This window comes from Nelumbo lutea, chromosome 2, assembly GCF_056320005.1.
Source record: "Nelumbo lutea isolate HS-2025 chromosome 2, American lotus-T2T, whole genome shotgun sequence".
Lineage (NCBI taxonomy): Eukaryota > Viridiplantae > Streptophyta > Magnoliopsida > Proteales > Nelumbonaceae > Nelumbo > Nelumbo lutea.
In genome coordinates, this window is record NC_142685.1 from 8,786,108 (window position 1) to 8,803,421 (window position 17,314).

Consider the following 17,314-nt stretch of genomic DNA (forward strand, 5'->3'; position numbering starts at 1 on the left):
AATTGATTTGCATTAAAGTGAACAAATACTGTCAACGTATTTGCAAATCTAATCCTGTCTTACGATACAATATAATTTCAGTAGAATTTGTGTAAGGTTCCTCTAACAATTGTTTATCTCCATTGCACCCTTCAATAAAATACTAATTCATCTATCAAATAAATAAATAAATAAAATGCATCTTCTTGCTTGTTCAGTTGAACAAGAGTAGTTATTATATTTGAGGGACAACTGTAAAAGCTTTTCAATAGACAGTAATAGGGTTTGCGAGAAGTAAAGGTAGGAGACAATGGTGGATCCCGATGCTTGGTTGTGTATGTTGCAAGATTAATATGAAAAGTTGTAAATACATTTATTTGCTACATAAACCTAAAGAGAAAAGGGTAAAAAAGTAAAAATCTCGAATGACCTCTTATGCTCTATTTGCTTTTTGATAAATAGAGGGGTAAGTTGGTCAATGTAAAAGTTGATCAAATATATATATATATATATAGATAGATAGATTTTTAAATTGCACTCCATATTAGAATTCTGATTTGGATTCCAGACCTACAATAATTCAAAATTATAAACACCTTCACTTATAACACCCATACTCACTAGTGAATTGGCATCAATTTCAAGCTGATACCTACTCCTAACTGTTTAAGACAGAGAGAAAATTATATATAAATAAGATTGAAAAGACATCGATGAAGGTGGTGGACTGGTCAGTGGTCAGTGGTCACTGCCGGGGTGGAAAACAAACAGTGCGGCGGAACGGTTGCCGGATCTTACTGCGACTGCGACTCTGCGAGGGCGAGGCTGGGGTTAAAAAAAAAAATTGAAAACAAAGTCAGAGACAAAGAATGCAACCAATTTGTGAAGAGGTGAGAAGTGAAAACCGTAGTCAATAATCAACAGGATTGCAAGTTGGATTCATGGACAAAAGCTGATGCTTCTACGTCGCGTGAATGGGACGGTATGGAGCTTTCATCGTGACTTTGGATCTCCAAGTTTATTTTTTCTCCTTTAACAGAGTTGATGAAAAACAGATATTAATCAAGATAAAACATGTTGTTTATTAAGACTTGCTTGGGAGAGAAACATGTCGGGTAGGGAACAAGATTTAAGATGGGGGCCAGCTTTTGTTTTCAGTATTTGTTTATTAAGTAAAGAAAAAAAAAAGGGTGGGGGGACTGAACTGAAAACAAGGGCGATTGGGGAAGCAAGGGTTTGAAATTAAAAGGCATTTTGTCTCTGATGATGTCTCCATTTGTTCCGTTATTAGTTCTACTTTCTGCAATTCCACCCCTCCTTTTCTTTTGACTTTTTGACTGCCCAATTTCTAATTTCTCGTGAGTTTATCTTATCCAATTACCTAATTATCGAATTGATCCTGCAGAGAGAGAGAGATGAGAGTCAGCACTCAGCCTGCAGCAGTCTACACAGAGTATGCAGACCACAGAAATGTGGATCAGTGGATCCCATCTCTAAATTCGGAAATCCGAAAATCACGTGATCTACGTACATCAAAAACGCAAGAGTGTCGTATTTGTATTTTATTTCGCGGCCAAGGAGTGCAAAACTGCGGAACTCTTTTTAGGGTGTAAGAAGATGATTTCAATGGATCCAATATATAACCATCAGATTCTGATCTGACGCCAGCGCAAACAAAGCCGTGTGTGTGAATGCGTCTACAACTCTAATCTACATGAGAGAGAGAGAGAGGGCAGAGTTTCGAGTGTGTGCGTGCTCTTGGAGTTGAAGGTGGGGTGGGGCGTAGTCAACTAGGACAAGGGCCCGGCCATCAAAGCGGCGCAACATTTGCACTCGCTGACGCAGTCTCACGTGACTATTGATTACACTTTTATGGGTCCCGATGTTCACTTGGGGGAATGTGTTCCTCTCCAACTTCCCAAGCCCCTCCCCCCAACCCCCTTCCTTTTCCGGTTCCTTCCCTCTCTCTATAATTCTATTTCCTGCGACCATCGCTCTTTTTGGCCTTCCCATTCCCACATTGGATTGGGAATCTCTCTCTCTCCCCACAATTCACAAATCACAACTCACTAGCAGACGAGCAAAGTAGAGTGGCAAGACCCACTACGTCCGACAGCAGATGGGGAGTATTTTCGCCAACGCAGCAGACCCACAAGACGACAACAACTACTACTTATTTGCAAAAAAATAAATGAATAAATAAAAAGAAATCTCGCATTATGATTTTTATCATCCTCAACTCAAACATTGTTTTATTTTTTGTCTTTTCCAGTAGGAGTAGGAATATGGTTGATTTTGTAAAAACCGAATATACCCAAGTCAATTCTCAATTCTAATTTCTTTTGTCTAATTGGATATATTAAAGAATTAATTTAACAATCCCGATAGTTGGATCCTACAAATCAGCTTCTGCCTATCTTCAGCAAATAGCTATGAAACCGCGCTGTCCAACGGATTCTGGTTTCTCTCGTGGTCCATCAGTTTTCCGGGTCCAAAAAAACACCCCCCATATCCATTTAATAGTGTTTCTTCTAATCATTTCCTAAGCTTCACTTATGCTCTGTGTAATAGAAAAAAGCATCAGCACATACGTCGCATCCATAGAGAGGGAGAGGGAGAGGGAGAGGGAGAGGTGCGTTGGTCATAACAATTCTTCTCCAATTGACTAGTACAATTTACAGGTAAAGTAATGAAATTAAGTCAAAACATTCATCAATGGCTAATTTTCTCAAATTGGAGTTCATATTCCAGTGATGATAAGCTCAGAGTCAGACTAGTTACTCTAATTACATTACATGACGGGGGACTTTTTCTGAGCCTACTGAACACCATACCTCACCTTGGTATTACCGTATTAGGCACGGTCCACGGAGTCCCCGCCACCCCTGACGGCTGACGCCAAAATCCAAATCACAGCCTGGTCACCGCAGAGGTGAAGTGAATTTACATCATCTGTTTGGAGACTGAAAATTGAATTAGAAAGAAGTTATCCTTTCAAGTTTGGATTGCGACGGATCATATACAAGTGAAGAACGACTGTGAGATATATACATCAGATAGTGGGACAAAAGCCAGGAGCCATCGGGAGTGGGATCTCAAACCCCTGGAGCATATGGATTGTGTCTCTTTTTTTTTTGGTGTGCAGCCACAGTTGTCTTCTTTTAGAAAAGGAAAGGTTGATTACCGATGTTTTCTTCCTTTTTCTTTTCAACCTGCCTTTTTGGCAGAAGACAAAAAATGTGGGTATCTCACGTCCACTATTATAAGAATGGCAAAGCTAGGCGCGAGAAAAAGTCCTCTTGCCATCCTTCGTCCTTGCTCTAAAGCTATCGGCCACAACCAGCTGCCAGCATCATTTGTCTCTCCGTGTGGGTGTAACGGCGACAAAAGAAGGCGATAGTGCGAGGCCGGATGCTGGGCTTACTGGATGGATGGACACTAACAAATTAAACCCCTCTCACTCTCTCATTTGTCTCGATATCTACCATGTTTCGACTGCTTATGGATATCTGAAATCTGAAATTTGTTCCCAAAAAAAAAAATGGAAAAATTGCTCCGGCAGTTCAATGCAATATTAAGCCAACAGTTGAATCGATAATGAGCAAAAAATAGAGCACACCAACAATTCCTTGTTGAAAGACAAAGGAAATTATTTGTCTTAAAATTTACCAGTCCAGACCATAAGGAGTTTATGTCCCTCTCCCAGTGGCTATATTATATGAAAATAAAGAGCCATCCCGAACCCCAAAACAAGAAAAAAACATTCATAGCCAAATACATCCCACCAAAGAAACTACGTCAATAGTTCATTAGTTTCGACACATTCTCTAAGAAACCAGATTGTCCTATCTCAAGCAAATATGCTTAATGGTCCCGTCTTATTAGTTGCATTTAGTCCGTTTTCAGCACTCCGCAACCCTGTCATCCATACCCTGCAAAAAATGTTCCACTTGTATTTGTACAAATTCTCTTAATGAAACTGGATAATAAGAGGAATCAACTTGCAGAATTAAGTTTTCACGTTGGCAAAAGTTTGAAATTAAAACCCGTTTCACCAACAGAGATGATTCCTTTAGAAGGATTTTCCATCTCGATCGATATCAACACTTTTTTTTTCTCCAACCCCAAGAAGAACAAATAGGTGACCATTGGAACAGAATTGGTAACCAACTGTACATTTAACAAGTAAAATTTTGTTTGTTTTGTTGACTCTACCTTCCTATATTGTCACTGCCTGAATCCATTAGAATTGTCAGCCTTCTTGCTGTTTTCATGAACTCGCTGCAATATAACGGGGAAAACAACAATTTTCAGCAGACTTTCAAGTAATGCAGACCTTGGAGTATTTGAGAATCAAAAAGCAAAATTCACCTGAATGGTTCATCCCCAGTGTGTTTTACTGCACCTGTTGCATCCTGGTAGAGAACACGGCTCAGCATCTCTGATCTTTCTATGCCAAACATGTTTGCCAGTCTTCTGTATAGCTCTTCATATGAGCCAAGAACTGTGAGGTCAAGAGTCCGACCCACATCTTCTGACTCCATGAATACCTTACATTGACCAGTCTCCAAACCTATCTCAGTTGTAGGGCGTTCCTTGTACCATGGAAACCCTTCACATGAGTTGTCTAGTAGGCCAAGTTGGTTAAGGGCAGATCCAGAACCATCAGAGAAATTTGTTGCCTTGTCCTGATTATTACCTTCTGATGAACTGTTTCCTGTAAGGACTGGTGACACAGTGTCACCAGAGCAACTAAGAGAGATCTGCTGTTCAGTGAGGATTGGTTGTCCAAAGAGCAAGAATCCAGGTGACTTTCTACCATCAGATTTCCTTGAACTCTGAGTGGAGCTCCCTATGGTAAGCAGGCAAGATATATTCTCACTACCATTAGGGTTGCCCCTAATAAGGCCGTTGTTGATTTTGGATGGAGTAGTAGTGTTATCAAGCCGCTGGAAACTGGCCGGAAACAGACCCGACTGCAGTTTGTTGAGGTGGACATCTGATAAAGATATACCAAATTGAGCATGCCTGGCTCCCTGTATGCCTGCAGGAGTGTTGTCTGATAAACAACACAAGGGGCTGCTGGGCCCAAGGGGGTTTCCTGAAAATGAAGGAATCTGAAATTGGCTGTCTAGGGGGAAATCTGGATGTTGTGGGAGTCGAAACTTCTTCCTCGGGGGTGAGAAGGGTGATAAATGGATGGCAGGCATGTTTGACACCAATTCTACCAGCCATGGGCTGACACACTTCACATTTTGCAGCAAATCAGGTTCATCCCAGGTTACCTACAATACAGATTTTAGCAAGAACAGTGAGAATATAAATATCAACATCAACTTAAACATATGAATATGCCTTTAAAAACTCAAAAAGAGGCAACATAAACCAAAATTGTGGACTATACAATCTTCCAGTAAGCAGCCATAAATCACTGAATTTAGTACCATCCACAGTATTTTCCAGATGTTTATGAAAATAAGTAGGCATTAATAGTTGATGGTTTCTGTATCGACAACACAAAATCATGGATCAATTCATTGAAAATTTCCACACTTAAATTGATTTTTAGATTAGGAATTTGATTCACTTAAACCAACACAATCATACATCTAGCAGAAGCTATTGCATTAAATACAGTCATTCAGTCAACTCTATTATGATTATCATGCCAGTTCTGACCAAACTTATGCACCATCCAGTCCAAGTTGGTTGCCAAAGTAGAAGATGCATATTTCTCCAGGGGACGATATATTCTAGACATAAGCTAGACTTGTAATGTCAGAAGACAGCATACGGGGAAGACACTGCAGGCGGTACCTTAGGAATGGGGAGCCAGATAACACTGAAAGAGAATATGATGCCTATATGAATTTACTGTGAGTGCAAACAATACCTCTTATAAAAGTAAACAATACAGTTTGATGGGGAGCAGCCATGGATATGTGGTGCAAGAATACAATTCTAACCTATTTCCCACAATGCTAAAGAGAAACATATATGTAATCAATCTGATGTGTTTCTTTCAGAAACTACACCCTGAAACTTAAGCTAGGTATGCCATTAGAGAGCAAATGTTGGTCCCTCAGAATAAGCATTCAAGATTAGCAGTTGAGTAATAGATTATGGCAACATTTAGAAAACTAAATGTCACTATCCTCGAAAAAATAACAGATACAACAACGGCAATAGCCCAAAGTTAATAGAAAGAAAAACCGGAGAAAAGGATCAATCAGTTTAAATGAGTCAAATGACAATATAATCGACAGACAGTATACCTGAAGCAGCCTCCAAGGTGAATTTGGCCAGCGAATGGGGTCAGCAACCTGAACAGAAGATATAGTCCCCATGAACCAGCTTATCCTTGAAGAATCTTCGGTCTCAAATGCCATCTTGAACCTCATTCCTGGACACCATTGGATCCGCATTGCTGCCTTTACAGCTGAGGCCTTCACACAGAACTCTGGAGTGCTTGCTCTTGGGTAGTAAACGACCTCAAAGGACTGCCCATTGGCAGCCAGGGTTGCAGCCTCAATGACAGATTCAGCCCTCACTCTCCCCCGTGTTCTCAAACCCACACCAGAGTTTGAATTCCCACCATTGACATTTCTCATTAGCTTGTTTTCATCTTCCCTTAAGAAGACAGAAAAACCCCCATATGGCGAGACACAATTTCCAGCAGCCGGATTCCATCCAGATGGGGATTCTGGTCCACCGCCAACACCTCTTTTTGCCCTTCGGATTCCGACACAGAGCTCACCGTTCTCTGCTCTCAGGAACACGATTGAATCCCCTGCAATGAGCTTCTTCTGGTTCACAAAGGTACTCCATCCTGTTGTCAGGAGGTGGCGACGTGGTGTACCCCTGTAAATATGTCGGAATTTCCAAACCTCGCCATGAACATCCTTGGCAAGAACAGTTTGCACAGGAGGATCTGCAGAATAGTCGAGGCGGGGGAAGATTGTCTCGGCACAGTACCGAGGGACAGAGAAACCTCCACCATTGTTGGCATCAGATTGTGTCAGGGTCTTTGCAAAAGAGGCAGGTTTCTCTGCAACGTCAGATCCGTTACTTCCAAGAACCCCATCATCATCATAGTCGGGCTCGTTGTTCCGAAGGGGTACCAACCTTATCTTTGCATAAACCTCGTCTGTCTCAGGGTCCGCCAAGTACTTCACTGCAGCGACTCTGCAGAGGATGAGTGGGGGAATTCTTGGTGAATTTCCAAAATCAACGTTCCCATGAGCATGCTCCGCTTGGCCCTGGGGGAAGTAGAAGACCTTGGAGTTGGCCGATGGCATCTGCACCATTCCTCCGGCGCAGGCGTGCCAGAGTTGAGAATCTAGGCATTTCTCGGTTTCTTTCATTGGTTCTTTCACCGAATCCGTGAATGTAATCATTGCGGTTCAGAAGATTATTATAGCCCTTATAGCAATTAAACGGATTTCAAAGAATAAAACTCCTTTCCTGATGACTATTTTTCAGCAGAGTCTGTAAAGAAGAAAAGAAAGAAAGAAAGATTACATATTTCAGGTCTAATAACCATGAAGATAAAATGAAGAAAACGCACGGAGTTACACACAGACAGACACTGTAGGATAGAAGGGGGAGATCAATAATAACTAAAAAAGAGGCATATGATCATAAATCTCTTACCTTTCAATTCCAGCGAGAAAATAACACACAAAAGAAGTATCTCCGATGAAGAGGTAAAACGATAACTTTGGCGAGAAATCTCTACTGAAAGAGTAGAAGGAAACACGTCACCTCTCTAGGAAAGCAGAAGGTCCGATTCAAAGAAATAAGAAAAGGAAATACATTCTTGAAAGGCTTCTTAGAATCTTTCAAGGGAGACCTACCAAAGAAGTTAAGTCAGGTTGCAGAGTTCCAGCTTAAAGAAAAGAAAATTCCAAAGCCCTATGCAGTTTTTTCACCACTTGGAGTTCCTTACTGAATGTTTTCCGGTGTTACCCAAAAATGAAGCTAATTTTCATAAGTAATGACGCCTTTTGAGCCTCTTCTACAGCTCTAGCAGACCATGTCGTACATTTACTCTCCGTACTCAAACCTCTAGCCTGAAGACATATATGTCGCAGAACCCTAACTTCACTCTCGCTTGCCTGGAAATACCTAGAGATTTGGCACGGCAGTAATCCTCATAATAAGGGGATTCATAAAACCTCCATGCTATTCACCGTGGTAATCGAATCTCACTGCAATTTCTAAAGTCTAAAACAACCACGATCTAATTAAAAGAGAGCTCGCTGCCTTTTTTTCAGGAATTGTTTACCCGGTAGTGAAGCAATCTCAGTACGAAGCCGACGAATCCTCGTAGAACACAGTCCTTACAGAACCCCCTGAAAGCATCCACCTTGCGACCAAGACCTGTCATTTCTTCTGAATCTCCTTCAACTTCACACGTTTGAAGGTCGAAAGCAGTCTTCCATGTCCATGCCCATGTCGGATTCGGCAGGTTTCTACTTTATCGAACGGTATAGCTCTGAGGGGAAAAAAACAGAAGACTCCAACTATTAAAGTGAAGACCTCCTTCACCTCTTCCTCTGGTTGTTGTTCTTTTTGGTCTTTTATGCTTTTAACTTCACGCGCACACACACACACAAGGAGGCTTCACACCTGAAGGCTGAAGCTTCACCGCCGACCAGAGAACAGAAGAAATTTAAAGAAACCTCCACAACATTTCATCGTTCACCGATGCTTGTCGATCACAAAATTTACAAAACAAAGCTAAGATGAGGTCTATGCCACATTGAGTTTCGTTCTTATATGTTTCTTCAGATCTGAAGAAAAACTTTTTATCTTCTACTCTCCACCTCTTCCTCTGGGCTCCGGCACAAATTCACAAAAAAACAAAACAAACTAAAATATAGCAGAGGCAGAGAGAAGCATCGAATTTAAAAAGAAAAAAAAAATATATATATATATATATATATACAATAAAGAAGAGTTTTGCCTATTAATTTAATTAATTAAAAAGTAAATGGGTAATTAGGCCTTTGTAAAGCAAAGGTCTTTGCCATTTGCCATTGATGATGATGAATCGAGAAGTGTATCACGATACGATAAATTGAAAATTTCGCAAAGGAAACAGGAAAGACAAGGTGAAATTCTGTTCTAAGAAAACTTTGCTTGAACTTTTAAAAGCTGAGAGGCAACCGATGCAGATAATCTTAATCTTATTACTTATTACCACGGTTAAAAAACATATTGATTTTTTTTTTTAATTTTTGCAACAACGACGAGACGACGAGACGACGAGACGAGGAGAGAGGGATTAAGTGAGGTAACCGGGGTTAAAGGTAACTAGAGTCAACTAGGGTATGATGTTGATGCAGCACACTCAAACTGGAAGTGGGTAATTATCATCTCTTCTCGTCTTTCAAACTCTAACCCACCACCTATCTTTTTGGTCGGGCATCCAGAGATTAGGCCGCGGTGACGTTCTTTTGCTTGTTTGTAGTAAAAGTCAAGCCCTGGAGTGTAGGACTCTCGAGAGACCAAAAGTGGAATGAGTAGAGAGAGAAAAATAGAGAATATAAAGAGAAAAGAAAAAGTAAAAAACACAGAAAAGCCAGAAACCCACCAACTGTAATGACCTCACTTGCCATTGCTTGGTTTTCGATTTTTCTTTTTTTTACTACTTAAAAGAAAAAAAATTAAAAATAGCCAAGGCTAGAACCGCGATCGTGACCCCACAGCTTACATTTCCTTTTCGAACGGAGATATTCTAATCCAACAACTTCTTAATGAAGATTACGACTCTCCCGATGTACTACTACTGCTACAACATCAATACTTTTTTTAAGCCTTTTATCCTCAGGTGAACGCCATCACGCACCAATCGCTAGAGACCAGAGATTCAATCGGATTCTTCAACTGCAAGTACCCGAGTTGAAAATAACGACTTAAGAACGAACCAAGTGGGAAACGTCAATGGGTCGGGTCGGGGTCGGTCTGTTTTTCATTTGAAGCATTTGTCATCTGATGATATATATTTTTAATTAGTATGACCAAATAAATACAGGACCCTAACCAGTTCCAATTATTTAACGAGGTTGGGTCATATCAACCGAAAGCTAGTTTATAATAAAACAGATCAGATTAGGGTTAGGGATGGATGGTTGGCTGCAGGTCGAATTTAGGATTACCAACTCTAACCAAGTCATCAATTGCTATGATGTTGGTCCTTTGACAACAATTTCATATTCTAAATATATCTCGATGGGTTCACAAAATGAATAGGATACAAGTAATTTAAATGTGGTCCAATTTTATTCCAGCTGCCCAAATGGGATACGTTGTCGGGCCTCATAAGGACGAGTTAACATCTGCGCCCCACAATATCCCAGAGTCGATGATGATACTAGAATCCATCATCAGAAGACATTTTTAATAAACGACGGCTAAATATACTGTGAAACGTTGTGGGGGGCGCAGATGTGAATTCTCATAGGACCGGCAAGTAACCTCGTGGTTAAAACCAGACCGACATCAAAGATAAGACCGATCAAAGGCATTCATTGTCTGGATTATGCAGGCGGAGTTGGCTTTGCCTACCTTGAAAGTTCCAAGCGTATCACAATCGTTCTGCATTTGAAAGAATTACAAATTACAACATAACATATATCTGAATATGATTACAGTATATAAATAGATGGAGTCATTTCTGGGACTGGTGTCCTCAATTATCAAATTAACGAGCGTCCAGTAACGTCGCTGCAGAATTTTGTTTTGTTTTTTTTTTTCTTCTGTTTTTGTGTCACCCAGACCCAGAGCCAGTGGAGATGAAATGAAGATTAGGTATGGGATCCCAGAAAACTTTGTGTAGACACCGTGAGCCTAACCAAATTAGAGAGTAATCTCATCCTTTATCCGACCATAGATACAACAAACGTACGTCTAACGATCACATCACAGGACATTCCAAACAGTCACTTACTTATTCCCAGAGTGAGATTGTATACGTATAGAGAAAGTGACGTTAATTTTATTAAATAATAAATGTAAAGGAGAGACGGTTTAGGTTTTAGAAGGCAAATTGGGCAAAATGAAAATGGCTGGTGAAGGAAAGGGAAACCAAATTAGGCATTGGTTGGACCTCTTCTTCACTTTGAGGTCTGAGTTCTGCCTAGCTTCTGCCCGGAAACTTCGATTAGTTCACATATGCAAGTTGAGGTCTCATTATTATTAATGTAGGAGTGTCCCACTTGATCGAGGCTAGCCCCTCACCTACAAGCTACGCCAACTCTATTGAGCCAAATTGTCTTTGTTTGTGGTCCTCCCTCCTCCGATAATGACCCTTTTTCCTCCCACAAGGCCATGACGATGCAGTATTAACCGAACCCTTTTACAACACAATAAAAAGTGTAGTGCGGCTGTTCCTGCCTCTTCATTTCAATTTGTGAAATTTGTGACTGGGACTGGGATTGGCTTCCGGCGGTGATAATTGGGTGGGTTAGATTTGATTTGGGTTGAGTTTTAATTCAATCTATCTAATTCGTCAATCCATTAATCACCCAGTTATATAAAATTAAATGGTTTGGATTCAATTCAAACCAGCTTTGATCCAATCCAATCCGTTCAAATCCATTAATCTTATATTTATGTATTTAAAATAGAAAACATATTCTCATTTGACAAGTAAGTTGGTTGTAGCTTGATGGTAATTGTGGTTGTTATTTAAACAAGTGCTGAATGTTCAAATCACATTACATGCATATTATCTTCACATACTAATTGAATTATCTTCGAGCTAATCACACAGACTTGCATATTATCTTCACATTTGTGTACGGGTTTGGGACCGAACCGATTGGCATGAAGTGGGAAAATGGAAGTAAATTGGACCGGTTCAGGTTGTACAGATACAAGTTGATCGTCCAAATCAAACCGGGTCAAAAGCAAGTGGGCATATTTTGGGTCGGACTGGGGTTCGGGCCGAACCATCCCATCTGGTCCCATTTTGAATTTGAGTCAAGCCCGGATTGGCCTACTATGGTTCAGGTTGGGTTCGGACTAGGCTGACCAACCCAAACAAACCTAACCAAGGTGATTGGGTTTGTTCATAAAATTGAGTTGGTCCGGACTCGGGTCAAGTTGATTCGGGCAAAATATATTGATTCGATACAAAATTAATTTTAATCAATAATTAATAAAAAATCAATATATTAATTATAAATTATTTTCATTCAAATGAAAAAATAAAAAAATGATTAAAGAATTAATATTTATATCTTTAATGATTAACTCAATGATTATATACAACCCAACCCATTTAAATTATCCCAACGGATAATCAATGGGCGGATTAGATACTGGCGAATTGGGTGAAAAATTGCCACCCCTCCTAACTAAAACTTAGCACATATAAAAGTACAGGACAGGATGCAGTTCACATTGTCACGACTCACGAAATCGTCTTACTTTGATGGAAAAAATAGATACATCTCTTCTTCGACGATTTCAGACAAACCCAATTTCAAGATAGGGCTAGATAGGTTTAGGCGGATGTTATCGTCCGGTTCGTTTCGTTTGTACATGAACGTGAGCAAGTTGTATGGTTTGGTTGGAAATTAATATGCTCAAGATTGTCCGGATAATGTATTGACTCGCTAACAACCGCCTTTGCAATCCGACAAACCTTTCAAGAACATGTTACTGGTACCAGTCCAACAAATAAAAGCGAAAGACAAACAGACGATCCATTCTCCAAGTATTTTCTTAGACATTCAAATTGCACTCTCTCTCTCCCATTCAAATTGCGCGTGTAACGTGTAATTTGTACATCTCATACGCTTGATTAATTATTATACAATATTTTGCTGATGGGCTCGACCTCGATCAGTACTTTTTCTGGTTCGTGTCCTTTTTTTTCTCACGGTGGCCGGCTGGTCGGGAGAATTCAATTTGTTTCATCGTTTGAGAGTGAATATGCGGAAGGTATGTGCCTTGAATGTATCAATTGGCATGGGCTCAGATTGCGTTTCTTGTTCTGTTTCCGGCCGGCGCGATAAAGCAGGGTCTAAGAAGTGATCCAACATCTACTATGCGGCAGTATCCCACTGAGGAGAACCCTAAATCAAATGGGTGAATTGATGGAGTCATGGGGAGAGAGAGGGGTAGCGTCGAACGGTTGTAAGTTGGTAACAAAAAGCGCGAGGCGCGACAAATAAAAAAGAAGATAAGACAAATGGATGGCTGTGGCCTTTGGCTTAGAAAGTGACAGTGGAACTGAAAAGCCCGGCTACTGACCATCTGCCGCGTTTATCTGGAGTATGGCCTGATCAGGCCTCCGTTAACCGGCCGGGCTTGCTATAATGGGCATACGGTTGGACAAACCAAACGCAAACCTGAGACAACAACATCATCAGTCATCACCACCACAACTAATCGGGGGGACCGTGCAACACTCAAATGCGATGAATAAACTTAAGCGACAAGCAACAACACAATTAGACAAAAGAGAAATTGTATTGCATTAATGGATGATAAGCATAAGCACACAGTTCAGTGTCGAGGGGATCTCATGTTTAACATTTACAATTCACTCGATTACCTACCTCCCCTCGAAGAGTGCATTAAACTTTGGGGGGAGTGATAATAATAAACATAAAAATGTGAAAATCTATACTATAAAATTACAGTAATGCTATTGGCAATCCCCCAATAAAAAATCATGCAATGCCCCCACCTAAACACACACACTTGGACACTCAGATGGTAGGCTGTGGGCGTGATGAAGGCACTTGATGGTGTGACAAATTGTTCACTTGTGACAATCTCCCCCACTCAATTCGATATTCATCCTCGAAGACCAACTTCTGCTTGTGGCGTGAGACTACTGTTGGTGAAGGATTATTTAGTGGCTCCACAAGCTTCTTCTCTTCCAAGGTAAGTTTGGATTAAGAGGGGCTTGTATGTAGAGGGGTGTTTCCCAAGGCTCTCTCCTCACAGGGTTACTATATGGGTTGGATGGAGGCCGAGTGTTGGAATGGTCCCTATCGAGTTGGGGTGGCACTCTCTTCCCATTATGGTAGGTAAACTGGGTGTTGGAGTTGGCCATGGGTCTTCCCTTGGACCCATCAATTGCGGGCGCTTGCGGCTTTTGCTGCAAAGTCGGTTTCTGCTGATGTTGGTGCTGACGTGGGCGCTGGCGCTGGCGTTGGCGTAGGAAATGGAACGGTTTTGGGGGAGACTTCTTCCTAGTGACAACTTCCCAACTAGTTCCAGTATTGATGTGAGATGATTGACAGGGGATCTTCCTTGTTAATACGACGCTGGCTTCATGGTTGCTTGCTTCTTGGTACATCTGTAAGGCTGAAAGTTGCTTCCCATGTATCTGCAGAGTTGATGATCGGGAATCATGCAAGGGGAGTGCTCATCCAAGATAAATAAGATGCTAATGTGTGGCATAAGTGCTACTTTCGCCTGCGTAAAGAACTCCACTCCAAGAACAACCTGAAAATCATTCAAATGTATCACATATAGATTGATGGGTCATTTCCATGGTTTAACTTGGAGTTCTACTCCCCGAGCGATGCCCTCTATTGCTTTGGCCCTTGAGTTGACAGCCTTGACCCACCCTGTTTGTTTGGTGGTGGTCAAGTCGAATCGCTTTGCCTCCGCAAGTGAAATGAAGTTGTAGGTACCCTAGTGTCCACCAATGCTTAGGTTGGCCTCCTGCTGAGGGTAATGTTTACATGATTCAGCCCCTTGTGGGCTTTGGTGGGCCGCTTGGATGTGGCCTCTTTCTTAACCATGGCGTTGAGAAGTTGAAGGGCGCCTACTCTTGGCGCTGTTGTGGTTTTCTTTTCATCACTCTCTTCATCATCACTGAGTTTGGCGATGAGGGCATTGATTTTCTTCCGCACAGGACAATCGCTAGTCCAGTGCTTTCCATTGCGAATTAACAAGGTGCGGGAAGAGTAGTTGGTCTCTTGGTGTACCGGTGGCCCTGATGGCTTTGGGCTCCTTGTGGCTTCTTCCCTTGTTAGTGATTGATGGGCTTGTCAGTGCGCACTGGCTTCTCCTTTGTAGAGGTTGATTGTTGATTTCCCCCACTCAAACTCATGGTATGTAGGATGGATGGCTTTTGCTCTTCTTCCTCAGGTGCCCTCAGATCAACAAGCTGCTCAGCTATGGCCATGGTAGTGGCGAGGTCCTTAACCCAACGTCGTTGAAGTTCAAGCTCAGCCCATGGCTTGAGACCGTCCATGAAATTGAACAAGAGGTCTTTGTCTGACATGTCGGAGATCTCAAGCGTCAAGGCCGAAAATTCCATGACATAGTAATGTAATGATTCTTGATGTCTAAGGTTCTTCATTCTTCAGCGCGTCATGTACTCCACATTTTTAGGGTAGAATTGACGCTTAATCTCATGCTTGAATCCAACCCATGTGTCAATGGTGTGGGTTCCACATTCAATGTCTTGGCAACACCTATGCCAACATAACATTGCAATATCAGTCAAATACATAACGGCTGTATGTACCTGAGTTTGGTTGTCAATGATGCCAGTGCAGAGAAACATTGCTCCAATTGCCACAAGAAAGTTGTCAAGCTCCCTAGCATCCCGAGCACCCGAGTAAGGTGTTGGCTCGTGAATTTTGATGTGCATGGAAGCTAGGGTAGAGGGAGTGCTAGATGAGTTGGCCACCGCCCTCTTTAGGAGAGTCATCTTGTCTCTCATCTCGTCCAATTACGCTTGAAATCTATCTAGCAAGCCTTGTAGGCTACTTTGGGAAGGCCCCACTCCCGAGTTTTGTAGGGTGGTGTGCATGTCTCTGAAGGCACCATTGAAATGCCCTTCTAGTTCCACCACTGCATTCTCAAAAGTCTCTAGGTCGAGGTGGAGTTCATTGACCTGATCTTAAGTTTCTCCCACTGTCGCCTCGCAATGTAGGATGCACATGTCCATGCTAGCTAGTTGGTCGACTGACTTGTCACGCTTGCTAGCTTTAGTTGTGCGGCCCTTTGGGGCTTGTGTCTTGGTGGGTTCGTCGAGTGGAGCCTCATCAGTGTCATGGGCTTGGTGCAGCCCGTGTAGTGTGTCATCGGCAATGTCCCGGTTGCTCTTCATTGTGGTGAAGTAGAGAGGAAGACAGGGTCCAATGTGTGTGTAAGAGCTCTTGCTCTGACAACTAGCCCTGTGCGACACTCGAATGCGACGAATAAGCATAAGCGACAAGCAACAACACAAGAAAAGTCAACAAAGATGATACTCGAATTAGACACAAGGCAAATTGTAATGCATTAATAGATATCAAACATAACCATACAGTTCAATGTCAAGGAGATCTCTTACTTAACCTTTACATGTACATTAAACTTATGGAGAGCGACAATAAGAAATATAAAAAAAATGAAAAATCATACTATAAAATTAGAGTAATGCCATTAACAATCCGCCGATCAAAATCATGCAATGCCCGTCGGATTGTCACGAGTGGCTCCTTTGCCGCGCCATCAAGCACATACCATGAGCCATCAGAGTGCCAACCACGTGCCTTCAAGGTGTCAGCATGTGTGTCATGGGTGGGCTACGCATGTATTTTTTAAGGGTGGGGGGGGGGGGGACCGCCAATGGCGTTATTGTAAATACACAATATGAATTTTCATTCTTTTGATGTTTCTTATTGTCACTCCCCCAAAAGCTTAACGTACTCTTTGAGGGGAGGTAGGTAGTCGAGTGAGTTCATGAGCGTGTAAAGGTTAAGCACGAGATCCCCTCGACACTGTACTGTGTGCTTGTGCATACCATTGATTAATGCAATACAAGTTACCTTTTGCCTAATCTGTGTGCATTTTTGTTGCCTGGTGTGTGTTGTTGCTTGCTTTCGTAGGCTTTCTTGACCCCATCGAGCGCCGCACGGGGCCTCGCTGATTAACCCTGTGACAGTTGGTGTCAGAGCAGGTTGCTCCTCAACGTTCGTGACCCTTGCATAGCAACACTAGTGGTGGTGCAATAAAGCACAACAAGGAACTCACCGACGAGATTAGGCATGGCCTTGCCCATGCAAGGGAGACTGATGAGTCTCTAGGCGATGAAGCCGCTGCAGAGAAGGCCCCAAAGGGTCGCACATCCAAGACAAGCAAGCCTAACAAGTCAGTTGATACGCTTGCTGCTTTCGACACATGCATCATTCGCTGTGAAGTGATTTTTGTGGAGATGCGTGACCGTGTAGAAGAAATCCACTTGAATGTGGAAACAATTGAGAGCTCCATGGTGGAGCTAGAAGCCCGTTTAAATGGCATTATGAATGAGGTCTAAGACGTCCTGAATAGAACCCTTAAGGAAATCTTTGGAACAAAATCTCGACAA

The 17,314-nt window shown here is 41.9% G+C and overlaps 1 protein-coding gene across 1 annotated transcript; it reads right to left on the reverse strand.

Annotated features, from left to right (window-relative positions):
• Nucleotides 1-3,604: 3,604 nt before the first annotated feature.
• On the reverse strand, nucleotides 3,605-8,906 carry LOC148868427 (auxin response factor 18-like). The gene is made up of 6 exons (XM_088971210.1): nucleotides 7,836-8,906; nucleotides 7,633-7,716; nucleotides 6,255-7,467; nucleotides 4,351-5,264; nucleotides 4,195-4,260; nucleotides 3,605-3,911 (listed from the first exon to the last, which is right to left on the reverse strand). Exons 3-6 carry the CDS (start codon nucleotides 7,374-7,376, stop codon nucleotides 3,830-3,832), a joined length of 2,184 nt encoding a protein of 727 aa, XP_088827336.1. The 5' UTR covers nucleotides 7,377-7,467; nucleotides 7,633-7,716; nucleotides 7,836-8,906; the 3' UTR covers nucleotides 3,605-3,829.
• Between the last annotated feature and the right edge of the window lie 8,408 nt (nucleotides 8,907-17,314).